This window comes from Conger conger, chromosome 8, assembly GCF_963514075.1.
Source record: "Conger conger chromosome 8, fConCon1.1, whole genome shotgun sequence".
Lineage (NCBI taxonomy): Eukaryota > Metazoa > Chordata > Actinopteri > Anguilliformes > Congridae > Conger > Conger conger.
Window position 1 is genome coordinate 63,070,045 of NC_083767.1, and position 19,367 is coordinate 63,089,411.

The following is a 19,367-nucleotide window of genomic DNA, read 5'->3' on the forward strand; positions in this document are numbered from 1 at the left end:
ATGGACTGGCAACCTGTCCAGGGTGTATTCCTGCCTTTCACCCAATGTATGCAGCCTCCTTGGTTCTTAGTGTTGCAACTGTGATGTTTGGTAGTTTGTGCTGTAATTGTGTGTTGTTTTAATAGTCTGTGCTGTAACTGCGTGATGTTTTGGTTGTTTGTGCAGTAACTGTGTGGTGTCTGGTAGTTTGTGCTGTAACTGTGATGTTTGGCAGTGTGTGCTGTTACTGAGGTTTGGTAGTGTGTGTTGTAACTGTGATGTTTGGTAGTTTGTGCTGTAACTGTGATGTTTTGGTAGTGTGTGCTGTTTTTCTGTTTTATCAGAAATACATTCCATTTTATAATAAATACTTCCACAGCTCTGTAGTAGTGTCTGAAATTTCTAATCAGAAATCTCTCTGGACCTCATGCAACAATGGTACACATGCTTAACGAGACGGAAATCAAATTGGTCGTGTTTGTGGTGTTGAAGAGGGAGTTTCAAGGTGTCTGAGAGTTCCCTGAGCAGAATCCCGGGCTCTCCGAGCATCATCTAGAGACTTTCTGAACGTCTCCATGCAGTCAGCTATGCATTGGCTTTCACTTTTCAAGTTTTCCAGTTCTTTCACTTTATTTATCTGCTCACGGTCCAGCTCTCCTTTCCTGGCGGTCAGACTCTCTGTGAGTGCATCCACCTGCGACAGCTGACTGGACGCAGCAGATTCTGCCCATTCTAGGCTCCATTTGGCCTGAACAATAGCTTGCTGCAGCGCTAGTGTCTTTGACTCATCATAGGCCAGCAGAATGGTTGCAACGGTTTCAAAATGCTCAATTCCATTTTTGAGCTGTGGGATAACAGCCCTGATGAAATTCTGCTCTTGCTGTTGTGCATCCTGCATTGTCTCTGTGGATGAAAAGCATATTTAAATGAGAGATTACAGCACCTTTGAGCTCCTTTTTTTTTTTTTTTTTCCTGTGCTACACAATTATAGATTTGTAATCAGACAATTACATTCGCGTAAAGCCGTGTATATGAATTATTATTGAGCACACATGCTCCTTTGCAGGCTAACGTGCATGGCTTTGTTTTGTTTTTTTAGTGTTTTTTTCAGTTACTCCTGAAATAAACTCAGTATTGAAAATCAGACTTTATTAGCACAAGTGCACAAAGCCGGATCGATTCTGCAGAATTGAACCTGGATTGTTTGTTTCATACACATTTTATACACTTCGTTCAACATAACTCCTCCTAAAAAATACCTGCTGATCTCTGACACGCCACAATGATTTGGGCAGTCGCCCAAATTATAATTTCGCTTGTATGCTATTCTCTAAAAATAAATGTTTTCTTTAATCATGACGTTTGTTTTGTTTCTTAAAAATAATTGTTATCACATCGTACAGGCATACAAACTGCCCTTGACAAATGTTTTCTTGTCAAAAATAATTGACATGACATTTTACATCAAAAGCTCAAAAATAACTGACATTTTGCATCATAGGCTTTTCTTAAAAATAAATGTTCTTTTCGCATTGTACAGGCATACAGCTGCTCTGCAAACTGTGCTTGCCAAAGACAGCCCACCCCCACCACACTAGACTTCCTGCCCTGCACGACTCATATGTGAACTGTCCTTGACAACATCCTGCCCTGTAAGTTGTCTAACAAAGAAGAATCATAAAAAGATGAATTATGCAAAACATGGTCTTATTCGGTACTTTTCCAACTTTCCTTTCAAGCATACACATTATTTTATTCAATTCAGGTTACATATGGGTCACTATACTTCCAGCACAAATGAGCAGTTAATCAGTTTGAAAATATATATATACTTAATCGTACTTTAACATTTGATTAATGGTGGTTTTTTGCATTTCCATAAGCTTATCTGTAATTAATGATATAGGTTAATTGGATTATAGGCTGCGTACATATTGGTATACTTTTTGGCATGAAGCTTTAAGAGTTTTGGAGGAACCAGCTTGCCCAACTCTGACAGTTTGACATCTTGTCCTGTGAATATAAGTAAGTTAGAAAAATGTACGCAGTGCACTGTAGGTGACACTTGATCACTACACCTTTGACTGAAGATATTACTGTTTAATAATGAGAGAGCTCACCTCGGTCCATAATTTTGAAGCGTACTTCGAACCTATTACACGTAGCAGTGCAATGCATATAATCATGTAGATACCAGTCAGGAGCTTCAGTTAATAATAACATCAACCATCAGAATGGGGGGAAATGTAATCTAAGTGACTTTGACCATGGAATGATTATTGGTGCCAGACAGGGTGGCTTGACAAGGCGGCTCGATAAGAGCGTCTGCCAAGTGCGAATAAAATTACAAATTAAAAAATTAAAATGAATTGTTTTGCTCATAACCATCAACCAACCAACATATTATGTAAGTCAACGAGACTTTCGGAGAAATCACATGATCTATAGGACACCCGTTGCGCCCCCTCCCCTTCTCATGCAGGCAGTGCAGACCTCAAATCCACCCGCTCAAATCCACTGCTCCACTGATATGCTTCCAGGGTGAAGCGTAAGACTTACGAAGAAATAGTCTTCGCTTCTACATTTTGGACACAGGTGAGCTCTTTCTCAATATCAAAGGCTAAACAGTCCCACCAGGATCTCGCAGAGTGTTTTTTTGGGAATTATTAGGCATTGTGTGATGCATGAACACGGCGTAAAAGGCGGCGTTTTGGGGAAAGAAAACTGCTCTTTACGCCGTTATCATGCATCACACTTTGAGATATGAATTGCTAAACTATAAAAACACCTTTTATTTGTATTTTAGTGTAACTTTTGTGTACGCTGTACGTACATACTCTGACATGAATTTGTTCTGTCTCAAGTGTCTGAATGGTAAAGTTTCTTCTTTAATCTAAGTCTTCAACCATGTGTGTGCAGTAAATATGTTTTGAGATATTTTCACGGAATATCACGTATGTAGCCTATGTTTATGAAACTAGTCAAAATGCAGGAGGAAGCGACTTTGAATAAGAACACAACAAAGAGAGCTGAAGAGTGACATCACTTCTGCTGAATTCAGTGCCGAAAGTCTGTCTTTAGTACGGTACTACAATATGTTGTACATCTATGCCTCCTCTCTCAATCATGGCATTCCTAGACAGTTTGGTTTGAAATTATATATATATATTATTCCTATTTTACACTTTTGTATGCCCGTTGGTAAGTGATCTCGGTTTATTAATATGACGTTTGTTTTGACCCTCGAGAGGCGAAATCCACTGCATAGGAAATTGGTTGTGTACAGTCAATCCTGCAACTCGTCTTGTTCTGTGATGGCAAGTTTAGGAAACGAGCTAACGGTTGGTGTAGAGTTAAACTATTGTTTCTATTTTGGGGGGAACGTGTTGATTATTACTGGGCACTGAGAGGGTTTTTTTTAACCGTATGTTCGTATATTTTGGGTGCCTGCCTCACTTATATGTCTGTTTTAGTCATTCATATTTTCTCTGTCGCATACGTGATCGACGGCTCATACAAATATATTCCAGAAACGAACAGAGGGGTCTTCTATTAGGCTTGTGAGTCGGAACGTCATAGTAAGTGGCACTCTATTTCAGACATCAGTTGTACTGGTGATTGTTTATGCCCCGAATTGGGACAACCCTGAATTTAGTGATTGCTCGTACCCCAAAATCCTCACCCCTCTGCTATGTCGAAGACATGGTCTTCCCTCATTTTTACATTAACATGTTTGTCATTTGGCAGACGTTTTTAATCCAAAGCGATTTAAGTGCATAGTGCATAGGTTCTTCCACAAGTTAAAGCATCACATCCATAACTAGTAAAATACACACGAAGTGGTCAGTTGGGCTATGCAGATCCCTGGCGCTTTCTCAACCCGGCTTTTTCTACTTCTCTAAGGTGCATCAAGATTACTCGCGCAACGATTATTTTTTTATTGACGGGGCTCTTTTACCCTCTGTAAAATCTACAGAATAGTGCGCGATTGTTATTTCTGATCACGCCCCGCACTTTGTAGACTTAACATTCTCACCTAATACTAAGGGTCAGTGGAGGTTCAGTAGAGAGCTACTAGGTAATGAGGGATTTTGCGAGATAATTTAATATAGGACGCATATTACTAGAAAAAATAAGCAAAAACACTGGGTGTAGGGCTCCCTCTAGTGGGAAAAGGAGGAACATGCACTGATGCACTGTTGGCAGTAGCCTGTATGCAGTTCCTGATTGTATAGCTGTGTGTGTTTACATAAAAAATAATAACACGAATATTTATTAACAAAAATGGTATTCACAGCCAATACTACCATGCAGTATCCATACACTGTATTTTGAGTAAAATAAACATTTTGATTCCATAAATGTGGCTGTTAAATGTCAGAATTATACTATACCGTAGGTCTAAGTGACTATCTGCTTGAAGTCTCTTCATTACAGTTGACAGAAATTTAAATGGTTTTGTATTATTCTAGGTGCTGATTTGTTTGTTTATTCGTTTATTGCAGTGGGGAGGGCCCTGAGAGAGAGGGGGTCCAGAGGGGAGCACAAATGGAGGTATATTGTAATATAATTGTTATTTTATTGCTACTGAAAACTGCTCTCAAACCTTTGTGACATTGAAAGTAAATAAAGTGCAACTTGTTTTGGTGACAAGTTCACACTTTTCACCAGTATTTCACATGTGAAAAACTAATATCAAATTTGTTGTTGCTAAAAGTGGTGACACCGGATGAGAAAGTCATTAAGTAGATTAAAGGTTTATCGAAATGTAGTGTGCTTAAAATCCTCTGATGATAATTTGTATTTTCACTGAGTGTTGACTACTGGGTCCTCAAAATATGTATCGACTGAACTTACTGCAGATGGTCCGACGTCCTCCACAGTATTTCCCGACAGTATGGTGGAAGTGTCTTAAGACCTCTGCCCTTATAGTAAACCCCCCTCCCCCTCTTCCTCTATGAGCTATTGGACCCAAAGATGTCTCCTGAATACACTCCACAAAAACACAGGAATGTGTACATAATCTGGGCTTTTACGTACACTACATTGAGTGAAAATGTTGCCTAGTCAACAACTTTCTCATGCAGTGTACTCATGGTCTGCATTCTTGAGCTCATTGCATACTAATATAAGTAGGCAGTGTGTAAGAACGCCAGTACCACATGAACATTGTAACTAACCACAATGGCACTGTTACGGCCAACTCACTGCCAGCAGACGCATGTGAATTTCTAACTAACCACTAGCCTTACCTGCCAACCAGAACAATACACCGCCAACACACTAATCATCCATACCACTACTGCATTGAGCATCCATGCTACCACACAATAGTATACACCATGTTCAGACTGCCAGTCCCACGCAGACCATAGCAAACCACAAACACCAAATTCCAAAAAGGAGCGATGTTGCCCCGAACGCTCCTAGTGTCTAGATGTCTTGCAAATGCTTTCCACCCGCATTCCCTCACCTCTGCAACCTGTATATTTGTCTGTATATTTTAGCTTCTTCTCAAACGCTTCCTCAATAGCATCCTCACCTGCTACTTTTAACTCAATAAATTAAGTTATTTGCTCCTTCATGTATAAAAGCATATCAGGTCTCAAGGAGGTTGATACAATAATCTGCGGAGCCAAACATCTGTTACTAACTAACTTCTTTTGCCTTTGCCCCATCAACCAATATTCTTAAAATGACTCATTCCTTCTGACAGGCCAAAATTCCTTTGTTTCAATGCCCCAAGATTTCATTCAACCTTTGAAACCCTGAAATAACAACAACGTGTTTGCCACGGTTTTATTATGTGGTATAATGCATTTAATTATTCTGCAGGAAACGGAGTCAAGAGAAAGTGAGGCTGTAGAAGAAAAGCAGCAGACAGATCTTGGTGAAGTGCTACGGAAAGCAGGTCTTGACTGGAGATACTGGACCAAAGTCTTCAAGGAAGAACGGGGTGTTGAGCGTTCAGAGCAGCTGCAGTATTTAAATGTTACTGATTACCAAGTCCTAAAGAAGCATGTGCACCATGAATGGGAAAGCAGAGCTCTTCAAAAAATGCTCGGGATTGAGGAGAACCATCTGCAACCTGAAGAAAATCCAGCTTCACAGAATGAGGAAAACCAGGTCGAACAGAATGAAAAACAGAGACAAGAAAAACAGAGAATTAACCGCATTAAGAATAATCTTGAAGAGTTAAAGAAATTTCACCAGGAATTCAGAGACCAAAATGACACCAAAGTTAAGCTAAAGCTTGATGAAATTCGCTCAGCTCTTGATGTGCTTGAAGGCAACTGGTTGCCATCAGGTACACCTTTACAAGATATCATACAACCTTTGTACGAAAGGCTGTGCTCTGTTGAAAAGGGTTTAAACTCACCAGCAGAAATGATCCCTGATGAACAGGTTCTGAGATCAGCGTCCGGTGGCCTGGCCCTAGAAGGAATGTACAAAACTGGAAACCTGGAGGACCTGCTGAAGAAAAGACATCAACTGCTTGAAGTGCCAGATTCATTTAGGCTTCATGGTCCTGAGCACAAGTATTTTTATGAGAAAAAGGAATTCAATTCCCGGGAATCTCAAACAAAGTTTCAGAAGGTCATAGAAAAACTGGGTATAAGTTTCAGCCTTTCAGGGAAAAGTCCAATTTTAGGTTTTGAATTTGAGGTAAACGCCGAATATGAACATTCTGAAGAAAAGACAAACAAATCTTCTTCTGAAAACACATACATTTTAAACACACAATATAACTATGTGCCACTGGCCTCCTGCTTCATTGAGAGAGATAAACTGAAGTTGTGCCACTTTGCCTTGAATGAGCTGAAAAAAATTGAATCAGTTTTGCTGAATGTAAATGAGAAGAATAACCCTCAGTTGCTAAAGGAGGTTGTTGGTTTCTTTCAGACTTTTGGTTCACATGTAAATCAAGGTCCTCTTCACTTTGGGGGGATATTCTGGTGGACAGCCTCAGCAGAGGGCTTCAGCAACAGTGAGCTGTCAGAAGTGAAGAGTCTAACATCTTCTGCTTTGAGTGCATACGCTGGATTTGGGTCCATTCTTGCAGGTTCGGGTGGGATGAGAGCTTCTCTCTCTTACTGCAAAGGCTCCTTTGAAGGAGAATATAGTGCCAGTCTTGTCAGTAAAGTTCAGCTTTCTGTCAGCAAGTCCGGAGGACCAGTCGAAACCGATAATCCCTTGGAATGGAAAACGGGTCTGGTGACTTCCAACAAAAGTTGGTGTGTGATTGACAGGGGATATACCCTGGTTCCAGTTTGGGACATCATCCTATCTTCCCACAGAGACGAATTTAAGAATGCGCACAAACTCAGCAAATTCATCCAGGAAGCATATACAGGGATCACGAAACAGGATGTAAAATCTATGTGGGGACAGAATGTGCTATCAGCAGTGATGGAAGCTCAGGAAATGATCCGGTTAGTGAAGTTGTGGTCTGTATCGAAAAGTCAAAAGCATTTGAGTAAATTACTAGAAATCAAGAGAACACTCGAAGAAGACACAGACACCACTAAAGCATGGGTTCGAGAGTGTCTCTCTAGCCGAGACCTTCAAGACTTTTTGACAGAGATCACGAATCAAAACACTGATATCAGCTTGAGGGTGATGATGAAGTCTGTAATGGATCAGTCGCTTGAAGTTGATGACTTCCCAAATCGTGCAAAAATTCTAAAGTGGACAGAACACACCGAGAAGGACTTACTAAAAGTTACATCTGCCTCTGAATTTTCTGACCTGGAGAAAATACTGACGGAGGTCAAAGATAATTTCTACAATCTACAATGTGAGTCTGGCATGTCTCCTGAGGAAAACGCTACTTGCAAAATAAGCAGTGCCATCAATTCACTGTGTAAGACTCTGAAAACAAAAAGTGAAACAGACATAGAGCTGTTGATTCTTTCCTTCGTCAATGTTCTAGGATACAGGGAGGGTACATTTTGTCCACCACTAGGTGTAGAGGAGATAGACTTTTTACTGAGCACTCTGCATCAGTGCTATGAAAAATACTCTTCTCTCAAGGAGCAGAGTGAAGAGAGGGCTGAGGCATACTTGCTCCTGACAGCACTGACTGTGTCCAGAAACGAACAGAGAATCTCCCCAGAAGACAAAGAAAGACGGCTGAAATTCTTTACATCAAAAGCTGGGAACATTTCACATGTTTCTAAACTGATTGATGATGCAGATAAACACAAGGACTGGACAAAACTAGAGCGGGAACTCCACATGATTATCAATGAGACAGGCCAATCAAAAGAGCAAGATATACTGCTGAGGAAGTTTCAGGCCGTGGGTAAGTTCATGAAACCTTTGGAAAGGAAACCTCATCCTGGCCAACAGGATGTCTCAGGCAAAATGAGAACAGAAAAACACCGTCCTGTAAATGACTGGAAGATGGGTAAATGTGAGGGTTTACTCCAGAGACTGGGACTATGGGAGTCATACCACAGGAAGATAAAAATGGAAGATGTCCTCCTCGTAAGTAACATATCAAGTGCAAATCCGAACACAGTGGGAAAAAGCTTGTATCAACAGTATATTTACAAGCTTATGATGCTGGACTGCAGCGCCAGATATTTGTGTTTGAAAGCGACTGAATCGTCAGGGTCTCAACCACACACTGCTGAAGATGCATGTAGCAGTGATAGTGATAGTGATAGTGATGGTGATAGTGATATTGATTCAACTGTCCACCCCATGGATATTCATATGGCAGTTTTCCATTGTTCAGATGATTTTGTGAGGCAGTACATTTTTTCCAAACTCTCCACATGTCAGTTTGCTTTACCTCTCCTGGTACCAAACCCCTTCACGGGTGAAATAGAGTTCCCTGTGTGGGCACTTCGACAAATCAAAAAGACCTGGCAGAATAAACAGCAGCCTATCTTCAGTGCACATGTACCTATTGTGTCCTTTGTGAGGCTGGGGAAATCCTCAAACTCAAAATCTCACATCCTGAGCAACATCATCAGCCAACGCAAACACCCAGTGTTTTTCAACAGACAATGTAAAGGAAGCGTGAGGCACTGTCTCCTGATGGATGGGGTTGTGGAAATCACTTGGTACTGTCCAGGATCCAATGAGGGAGACATTTTTGACAACTGTGTAGCTTTTGCGAATCTCCATGGCGATGCCAGCCATCACCCCAGACAGCTCCGATTTCTGCAGGAAGTGAGTGCTTCCACTGTACTACTTCTGTCAGAGAGCCCCCTGGAGGAGGAAGCAAGTAAGACTTTCAAAGAGCTAGAAAGCTCTCCAACGCTAATTACGCTCCTCTCTGCTAAAAAAAAAATTGGACGAAGTCAGACCAATGTTAAAATTGCAGCAAAGAACAGAAGTGAAGCTGAACTAACTGAAGAAATCATCTCCAGTGTCAAACAGTGCCTTTCAACTAAATTAGAGAGGCCTAGCTTAGCAGCTTGCTTGGAGGTTGCCAGAAAGAGCCAGTTCAGAATTGATGAGGACATTGAACAATGTAAGGAGGGAAAAGAGCTGGCTCAGCATATGATGAGTTTGCTTAAGGAAGAGAAGAGAGAAGGCAGAAAGGAGGAAGAGGAATTGATGAACTTAAAAGGGAGGCATTTGCCTTTGCAAGGTAAACTGTGGGAGAATTGGTGCAGGAAGGACAAGCAGCAATACCGTCTGCACAGCACCGGTGAGAGAAACAACGAGATGGTATTGAGTGACATAAGATCTGAGAAACAAGCCATTCGTGTGGAACAACTGAATAAGGCTTTCCAGCTCAGTGGTTTCATGAAGTCATTTCTGCAGTGCTCGCACCAGCCAAAAGAAAATAAGTCCCTCTATATGTTACAATGGCTTCATACATTTCTGGAAGAATACACCACTGGCACACATGCCAAACTCCAGGAGAAGTACCACTCAATATGGACAGAAATCCAAGCTAAACCGAAAAGCGAACACGTAAAGGAACTTGTAAAGAAACTTGAAAAGGTGTCTGAGGAGATCATAGCAATGTCAGTGGGGCTACAGCATCTTATGAGAGAACTGGGTCAGCTCTATGAGGCAGTTAAGTCTGTAGCTGTAAGTGAAGACTTCACTGATATACAATGGGTTGACACTCTTCCCAGAATTGGAGCAGAGCTGCTGATGGCAGGATACCCTCTGGAGCTCATGGACGGAGATGTGGCTCACGTGCCTCTTGACTGGATCAGGGCTGTATTTGACGCAGTTATACACACACTTGGAGACAAAAGGGTATTTGTCCTCTCTGTCCTGGGTGTTCAGAGTTCTGGCAAGTCCACTCTGCTGAACACCATGTTTGGCCTGCAGTTTCCAGTGAGTGCAGGAAGATGCACCAGAGGTGCATTCATGCAGCTGCTGACCGTTGATGCAGAGATGAGGGAACAGCTGCAGTTTGACTTCATCCTGGTGGTGGACACTGAAGGCCTGCGTTCACCAGAGCTCAGCTCTGAAACCACCCTGGCCCATGACAACCAGCTGGCCACCTTCATCATTGGTGTGGGAAACATGACTCTCATCAACATCATGGGAGAGAATCCTTCTGAGATGCAGGATATTCTGCAGATCTGTGTTCAGGCATTCATGAGAATGACATCTGTCAAAATAAAAACAAGCTGCATATTTGTGCACCAGAATGTTGCAGAGACGACAGCTAATGACAAAAATAAGGAAGGGAGAAGACGTCTTCAAACTAGACTTGATGAAATGGCTTGCATTGCAGCAAAAGAGGAGAACTTGGACATTAAAAGTTTTTGTGATATAATTCATTTTAATGTGGATTCACACGTGTTCTACTTCAAAAATCTCTTGGAGGGAGACCCCCCCATGGCTGCTCCTAACCCCTCCTACAGCCAGAACGTTCAGAAGCTGAAGGACAAGCTGCTCTCTATTGCTGAATGGCAGCCAGACTGTCGGCTGCCCTCACTGTCTGAGGTCAAAGTACGAATCCAAGACTTATGGGATGCTCTGCTGCGAGAGAACTTTGTTTTCAGTTTCAGGAACACCTTGGAGATTTCTGAGTACAGTAAGCTAGAAAAGTCTTATGGGCAATGGTCATGGCGCATCAGAAAGCATGCTCTAGAGAAACAGCAAACCTGGTGCAACAAAATAAACAGCAAACAGGTGAAGGAAGTTTACATGCCAGATCTTATAAAGGAATTTGATGAGATCTACAGACAACTGAAAGATGAGATTGAAACATATTTTACAGGTGAGGAACACCCAGAAATCCTGGTTAACTGGAAAGGTGATGTTGATAGAAGATTTGAAACCCTGAAGGACCAGCTCATTGAAGACACACAGAGGAAGTGCAGGGATTTGCTCAACATCAGAAAGTGCGGCTCAGAACTAGAGGGGAGGAAGATTGGCTACGAGGGAGAATTGCTCAGGATGAGTAGATCTTTAGCCTCAAAACTAAAGGACAAAAAACTGACCAGTGATGAAATGGGACCACAATTTGATGAACTGTGGACCAAATGGTTGACAAAAATATCCTCTGAGAAAGGTCCGGAAAAACAAGTCGACATCCAGGCAGTTGTGGAAGCCATCCTGAACGATCAATTTAGAAAGGAAAAACACATTGCCCAAAAAATTAGCAAGGCAATGGTCTCTTTTCAGTTCCAGGTCGACAAACATGTTTCGCTTAAATGGTTAGAGAAGCTTTCGAAAATGTTTCATTTGTCAGACACTGCAAATATTGAGAAAGAAGGTCAGCGACTTACAGAAGAAATAACTACTAATGTACAAAAGTACATTGAAAGGAAGTCAAGAGAAAATGTGGACTTCAATGAAATATTTTTTCATGAAATACTAGAGAGCATATCAGAGACTTTGGACAAGTATGAAAAAGGAGAGAAGCACATGAAGCTCTTAAAGGAGTATAAAGTTGACATCTCCATTTACACGTGTACAAAGGCAGTCAAAATGTTCAACAAAATGCACACAGATTTCAAGAGGAAAAATGATCTGCTGACCTGCCTCGGTGAGAAAAAGAAGCAATATTTCAAGTATTTTAAAGACTCCTGTGATGGAGCAACTTCTGTCAAGATTTTTGCCAATTTCCTGGGTAACCACCTCGGATCAGCTATAAAACAAGCAATGTACAGCAAAGTCAGCCTTCAGATTGTGGACAAAATGAAAAGTAACTGCCCAGCTTTCAGTGGAAACCGAGCTAACCTGGAGGACCACATACTGAAAGAGCTTGCTGAGAGGGAGAACTTTGACCTGTATGTGGAGTACCTGGAGCGTCCCAAGGAACACTTTGAAAAGTTCATTAGGCGAAGGGTGGAGGAGTACTGTGGAGACCACAGTTTAACATCAGAGCTCCTCAATAGGAACTTGAACATTTTGGTTGACAAGACTTTGACCGAAAGTTCCATCGTGACTTCAGAACTGAAAGAGAGAGATGGCACTATCTCAATGTGGCTTGACAAATTCTGCTCTAAACTTGGGGGTGTTTTCCCCATCACAAGAGAGAGTTTCAGAAACGTTGAATGCGAAGGCACTGGTGATCTGTCATTCCTCCAGGACATGATGGCCCAGTCACTTTCAGACATGCAGGAAAAGGCAAAGGAAAAAATAGAAACCTCAAGCCTTGACTTTGACATGTTTGAGATTAGACCAGATGACATTCTAATTGATCAGCTCAGTGGGTGCTGGGAGCAGTGTCCCTTCTGTAAAGTCATCTGTACAAACACCATGGCTGACCATGACACTGACCACAGCGTGAGATTCCATCGCTCTAAAGCTCTCGCTGGCTGGAGGTATGTGCATTCCACTGAGTTTTCAATTGACTTTTGCACCACATCAGTCAGTAGTGATTCATGTTTCTTAAATGCTGAAGGTAAATCGACACCTCATAAGGAGTACAGAAAAGCAGGCCCCCCTTATGACAAATGGTCAATCAAGCCAGATTCTTGTGAAAAAAAGTACTGGAAGTGGTTTGTGTGTGTCTTCAGGAATAAGCTGCAGGATAAATTTGGAGTGAAGTTTGAGGACCGAGGTACAATTCCAGATGATTGGGAAAAAATCAGTCAGGACAAAGCTGCTGTGGTGAAAGAACTGGGTGTCTGAATATGAATCCAAGTTCAGACCAGCAATCATTCAGCCCATTGAAGGATACAGACAGTAACTCCAAAAATGCCACGTGTACCAGTACCAATCTGTCCATTCATCCATCCTTCCATGATCTGACTCACTTCTTCCTGGACCTCATCTGAAATGACATACTTTCCTACTTTTGCATACATACAATGTAGGAGAAAATTCACAGAACAAGGTGTTCTTCCTCTGTTTTATGACAAATCAATCACAAGTCAAAATCAGACGAAACTGTCAAACTGTCAGAGTTCAGCAAGCTGGTTCCTCCAAAACCTTAAAGTTTCAGGCCAAAAGTATACCAATATGTATGTGGCCTATAATCAATGTATCACATGTATGCTGCCTATTACTCATATAATCAAGATGCAAGCCAATGAACCTATATCATTAATTACAGATGAGCTTATGGAAACGCAAGAAACCACCATTAATCAAATGTTAAAGTATGATTAAGTATGCCTATATATTTTCATATATATATTTTAACTGCTAAATTGCGCTAGAAGTATAGTGACCCATATGTAACCTGAATTGAATAAAATAATGTGTATACTTAAAGGAAAGTTGGAAAAGTACCGAATAACACCATGTTTTGCATAATTCATCTTTTTATGATTCTTCTTTGTTAGAAAACAGTTTACAGGACAGGATGTTTGGCGTTGTGGGGGTGGGCTATCGTTGTCAAGCACAGTTCACGTATGAGTCGTGCAGGGCAGGAAGTCTTGTGTGGCGGTTTTGCAGTTCGCAGAACAGCTGTATGCCTGTACAATGCGTGAAGAACATTTATTTTTAAGAAAAGCCTATGATGCAGAATGTCAGTTATTTTTGAGCCTTGGATGTAAAATGTCATGTCAATTATTTTGGACAAGAGAACATTTAAGAACAGCTGACAAAACAAACGTCATGTTTAAAGAAAACATTTATTTTAAGAGAATAGCATACAAAGCGAAATTATAATTTGGGCGATTGCCACAATGATGAATCATTGGGGCAGGACAGAGAGCAGCTGGCATTTCTGAGGAGGAGTTATGTTGAAAGAAGTGTATAAAATGTGTGTGAAACCAACAATCGAGGTTCACTTCTACAGAACTGATCCGGCTTTGTGCACTTGTGCTAATAAAGTCTTGAAGAGCTTGCTGCCGTGGTGTCTTTTCCCTGTGGCTTTGCAACAAATTAGAGATAGGACTTAGAATTCTGTCGTTTCCTAGACACGACAACACTGAGTACACTGCAAGGAAGTTGTTTTGAGGCAAAAAGTTTCTCGAATTTTGGTGTTGATGATTTACCAGGGTTTCGCTGAGTGTGGATGTGCCAAAAACTATTGTCTTCAAAATATGTGCCGCAGACTGTCCAAAATGTCCTCCATGCTAAATCCAGCATGCCCCAGTTATTTGAGTATTAATCACTGAATAAACTAGGACTCTCTGTAATATTAATGTTGTATTATGAAACCTTCATCATATTAAATGTAATTGTTTGTTTACATTATCCTGAAAAAATGCTGATATGATTAAATATTAAAAAGGAAACCTGTTTTATTCTGTTTTTCTGGTCAGATTTCTCTGTAGATGGACATTGCATGGTGCATGGCACTGTGGGTGGGTGGGTGGGATGGCACTGTGTCATAATATGAAGTCATTAATCAGCATTACCCAGCTATGACTCTCATTCAGGCCCTCAGTTCATAATCCTTCCCTTTTACACACGTAGACAAAGTCAGTCTGGAATCTTTCTTTGCAATCTTTCTTTTGCTTTCCATACGTATAATTGTAGATGGCACATTGTTAATTGTATATTTCTGAATAATAATTATGATTTGTTTTGTGTTACATTAATCCTTTCCGTTTCAGTGGCCCCACCCAAATCCCAAGACTTTGGCTGAGAATATTCATTAAGGTCGACATTTTTATTTTACCAGGAAATAATCCCATTGAGATTTACAAGGGAGTCCTGGCCAAAATGGCTTAAAATAGATGTTGCATTACACACAGCAAGACACAGAAGAACATAAGACACTATACAAATAATTTAGGCAAGGTAAAACAAGTGCATACAGTGTCCATTGTATTGCTGATAAGCAGTTAAAATTTTCTAAAGGTGTCAGTGTATTAATGAAGGATTGAAATCTACGCAAATAAAATTATTCAAGGAGCTCTTGTGTATAATAAAGAGAAAAATGCATTATATGTATGAATTAATTGGGACTCATTTTAAACCAGTTTTCAGTTAGTCTTCCTCAACAGGTTCCTCCTCAGAATCTCCTCGGATCACAGAAACATCAGATTCTCAATGATTACAGCACACCTCTCTACCCTGGGCCCTATAACACACCTCTCTACCCTGGGCTCTATAACACACCTCTCTACCCTGTGCTCTATAACACACCTCTCTACCATGTGCTCTACATTACATTACATTACATTATTGGCATTTGGCAGACGCTCTTATCCAGAGCGACGTACAACAAAGTGCATACCCATAACCAGGGATAAGTTCGCTGAAAGACCCTGGAGGTAAGTACAATTTCAACTGCTACCTGTACAACAAAGAGAAGGACAAGGGTTATTTTTTTTATTTTTTTTATTTATTTTTTTTATTTTTTAAAATTTATTATTATTATTTTTTTTTTTTTTGAACAAACAAACAAACAAACAAGAGCAAAAGTGACCAAAGTTAATTATCCAAACACTGCTTACCTAGCCAACTAAAAATACCGATACACAAAGCAAGTCACAGAGACAACAATTAAGGTTCACAGGGAGGTAGGGAGGGATGGGGAGAGGTGCTGCTTGAAGAGGTGCGTCTTCAGCTTGCGCTTGAAGGTGGGGAGAGATTCTATAGTTCTGACCTCAACGGGGAGTTCGTTCCACCACCGTGGAGCCAGAACAGACAGTAGTCGTGAGCGTGAGGTGGAGGTTCTGAGAGGGGGAGGTGCCAAGCGGCCTGTGGAGGCTGAACGAAGAGGTCTGGCAGGGGTGTAGGGTCTGATGATTTTTTGCAGATAAGCTGGGGAAGACCCTTTAACTGCTTGGAAGGCTAGCACCAATGTTTTGAATTTGATGCGAGCCATGACAGGCAGCCAGTGGAGGGAAGTAAGCAGGGGGGTGACGTGTGAGTATTTGGGAAGGTTGAAGACCAGACGAGCTGCTGCATTCTGGATGAGTTGGAGGGGTCTGATGGCGGACGCTGGGAGGCCAGCCAAGAGGGAATTGCAGTAGTCCAGGCGGGACAGAACCATCGCTTGGACCAGGAGCTGGGTCGAGTAGGGGGTGAGAAAGGGGCGGATTCTCCGTATGTTGTAGAGGAAGAACCTGCAAGACCGGGTCACCGCCGCAATGTTCTCGGAAAGGGACAGTCTGCTGTCCATCACCACGCCGAGGTTCCTTGCACTGGGTGACGGCGTGAGTGTGGTATCCCCGAGAGAAATGGAGAGATCCAGGTGGGGAGAGGTATTAGCAGGGATGAATATCATTTCAGTTTTACCTGGGTTGAGCTTTAGATGGTGGTTGTCCATCCAGCTCTGGATGTCCCTCAGGCAAGCAGAGATACGGGCTGAAACCTGCGTATCAGACGGCGGGAACGAGACGAAGAGTTGGGTATCGTCCGCATAGCAGTGGTAGGATAGCCCATGTGCAGTGATCACAGGGCCAAGGGAGCGAGTGTAGAGAGAAAAAAGAAGCGGGCCAAGGACTGAGCCCTGGGGAACCCCTGTGGCGAGGGGCCGAGGTGTCGATACCGAACCAGCCCAGGCAACCTGGAAGGAGCGACCAGAGAGGTAGGACTCAATCCAGTCCAGGGCTGTGCCACAGATGCCCGTTGCTGACAGGGCAGACAGGAGGATGGAGTGATCCACAGTGTCGAAGGCAGCAGAGAGATCTAGAAGAATGAGGATAGAGGAGAGGGAGGCTGCTCGTGCGGCATGAAGTGACTCACTGACAGAGAGGAGCGCAGTCTCTGTCGAGTGGCCCGATCTGAAGCCAGACTGATGGGGGTCTAGCAGGTTGTTGTTAGAAAAGAAAGAAGAAAGTTGAGTAGAAGCAGCTCGTTCTATAGTTTTAGAAAGGAAAGGAAGAAGAGATACCGGGCGGTAGTTCTGGATGATGGAGGGATCCAGGGTAGGCTTTTTTAGCAGCGGAGTGATGTGGGCCCTCTTGGAGGATGCCGGAAAACAGCCAGAAGACAGGGAGGAGTTGACAAGGGAGGTGACAAATGGGAGAATGTCAGGTGTGATAGTTTGGAGAAGAGAAGAGGGGATAGGGTCAAGGGCACAGGTTGTAGGGCGGTGGCAGAGCAGGAGTTGAGAAACATCAGAGTCCGTAAGGGGGGAGAAAGTGGAAAAGGAAGGGATGGGCCTAGAGGGGGGGAGGGGCACAGTGAGGGGGGTGGTGGTTGTAAAGGATCTGCGGATGACTGTGACCTTCTCATCGAAGAAATCAGCAAAGTCATCAGCAGCGAAGGAGGACTGAGGAGGAGGAGGCGGTGCGTTGAGGAGAGAGGAGAAAATGGAGAAAAGTTTCCGGGGGTTAGAAGCAGAGTTCTGAATTTGCGTATAACATACCTCTCTACCCTGTGCTCTATAACACACCTCTCTACCCTGGGCTCTGCTCTATAACACACCTCTCTACCCTGTGCACTATAACACACCTCTCTACCCTGTGCTCTAAAACACACCTCTCTACCCTGTGCTCTATAACACACCGCTCTACCCTGGGCTCTGCTCTATAACACACCTCTCTACCCTGTGCACTATAACACACCTCTCTACCCTGGGCTCTATAACACACCTCTCTACCCTGTGCTCTATAACACACCTCTCTACCCTGGGCTCTATAACACACCGCTCTACCCGGGGCTCTATAACACACCTCTCTACCCTGTGCTCTATAACACACCTCTCTACCCTGGGCTCTGCTCTATAACACACCTCTCTACCCTGTGCTCTATAACACACCTCTCTACCCTGGGCTCTGCTCTATAACACACCTCTCTACCCTGGGCTCTATAACACACCTCTCTACCCTGGGCTCTATAACACACCTCTCTACCCTGTGCTCTATAACACACCTCTCTACCCTGTGCTCTATAACACACCTCTCTACCCTGGGTTCTGCTCTATAACACACCTCTCTACCCTGGGCTCTATAACACACCTCTCTACCCTGGGCTCTATAACACACCTCTCTACCCTGTGCTCTATAACACACCTCTCTTCCCTGTGCTCTATAACACACCTCTCTACCCTGGGTTCTGCTCTATAACACACCTCTCTACCCTCTGCTCTATAACACACCTCTCTACCCTGGGCTCTGCTCTATAACACACCTCTCTACCCTGGGCTCTATAACACACCTCTCTACCCTGGGCTCTATAACACACCTCTCTACCCTGTGCTCTATAACACACCTCTCTACCCTGTGCTCTATAACACACCTCTCTACCCTGGGTTCTGCTCTATAGCACACCTCTCTACCCTGGTCTCTATAACACACCTCTCTACCCTGTGCTCTACAACACACCTCTCTACCCTGGGCTCTATAACACACCTCTCTACACTGTGCTCTATAACACACCTCTCTACCCTGTGCTCTATAACACACCTCTCTACCCTGGGCTCTATAACACACCCCTCTACCCTGGGCTCTATAACACACCTCTCTACCCTGGGCTCTGCTCTATAACACACCTCTCTACCCTGGGCTCTGTAACACACCTCTCTACCCTGTACTCTGCTCTATAACACACCTCTCTACCCTGTGCTCTATAACACACCTCTCTACCCTGTGCTCTATAACACACCTCTCTACCCTGGGTTCTGCTCTATAACACACCTCTCTACCCTGGGTTCTGCTCTATAACACACCTCTCTACCCTGTGCTCTATAACACACCTCTCTACCCTGTGCTCTATAACACACCTCTCTACCCTGGGCTCTGCTCTATAACACACCTCTCTACCCTGTGCTCTATAACACACCTCTCTACCCTGTGCTCTATAACACACCTCTCTACCCTGTACTCTATAACACACCTCTCTACCCTGGGCTCTATAACACACCTCTCTACCCTGGGCTCTACTCTATAACACACCTCTCTACCCTGGGCTCTATAACACACCTCTCTACCCTGGGCTCTATAACACACCTCTCTACCCTGTGCTCTATAACACACCTCTCTACCCTGGGCTCTATAACACACCTCTCTACCCTGGGCTCTATAACACACCTCTCTACCCTGGGCTCTGCTCCATAACACACCTCTCTACCCTGTGCTCTATAACACACCTCTCTACCCTGT

The 19,367-nt window shown here is 43.0% G+C and overlaps 1 protein-coding gene across 1 annotated transcript; it reads left to right on the forward strand.

Annotated features, from left to right (window-relative positions):
• Positions 1-6,366: 6,366 nt before the first annotated feature.
• On the forward strand, positions 6,367-14,619 carry LOC133134559 (interferon-induced very large GTPase 1-like). The gene is made up of 2 exons (XM_061250761.1): positions 6,367-7,350; positions 8,413-14,619. Exons 1-2 carry the CDS (start codon positions 6,367-6,369, stop codon positions 13,045-13,047), a joined length of 5,619 nt encoding a protein of 1,872 aa, XP_061106745.1. The 3' UTR covers positions 13,048-14,619.
• Positions 14,620-19,367: the final 4,748 nt, after the last annotated feature.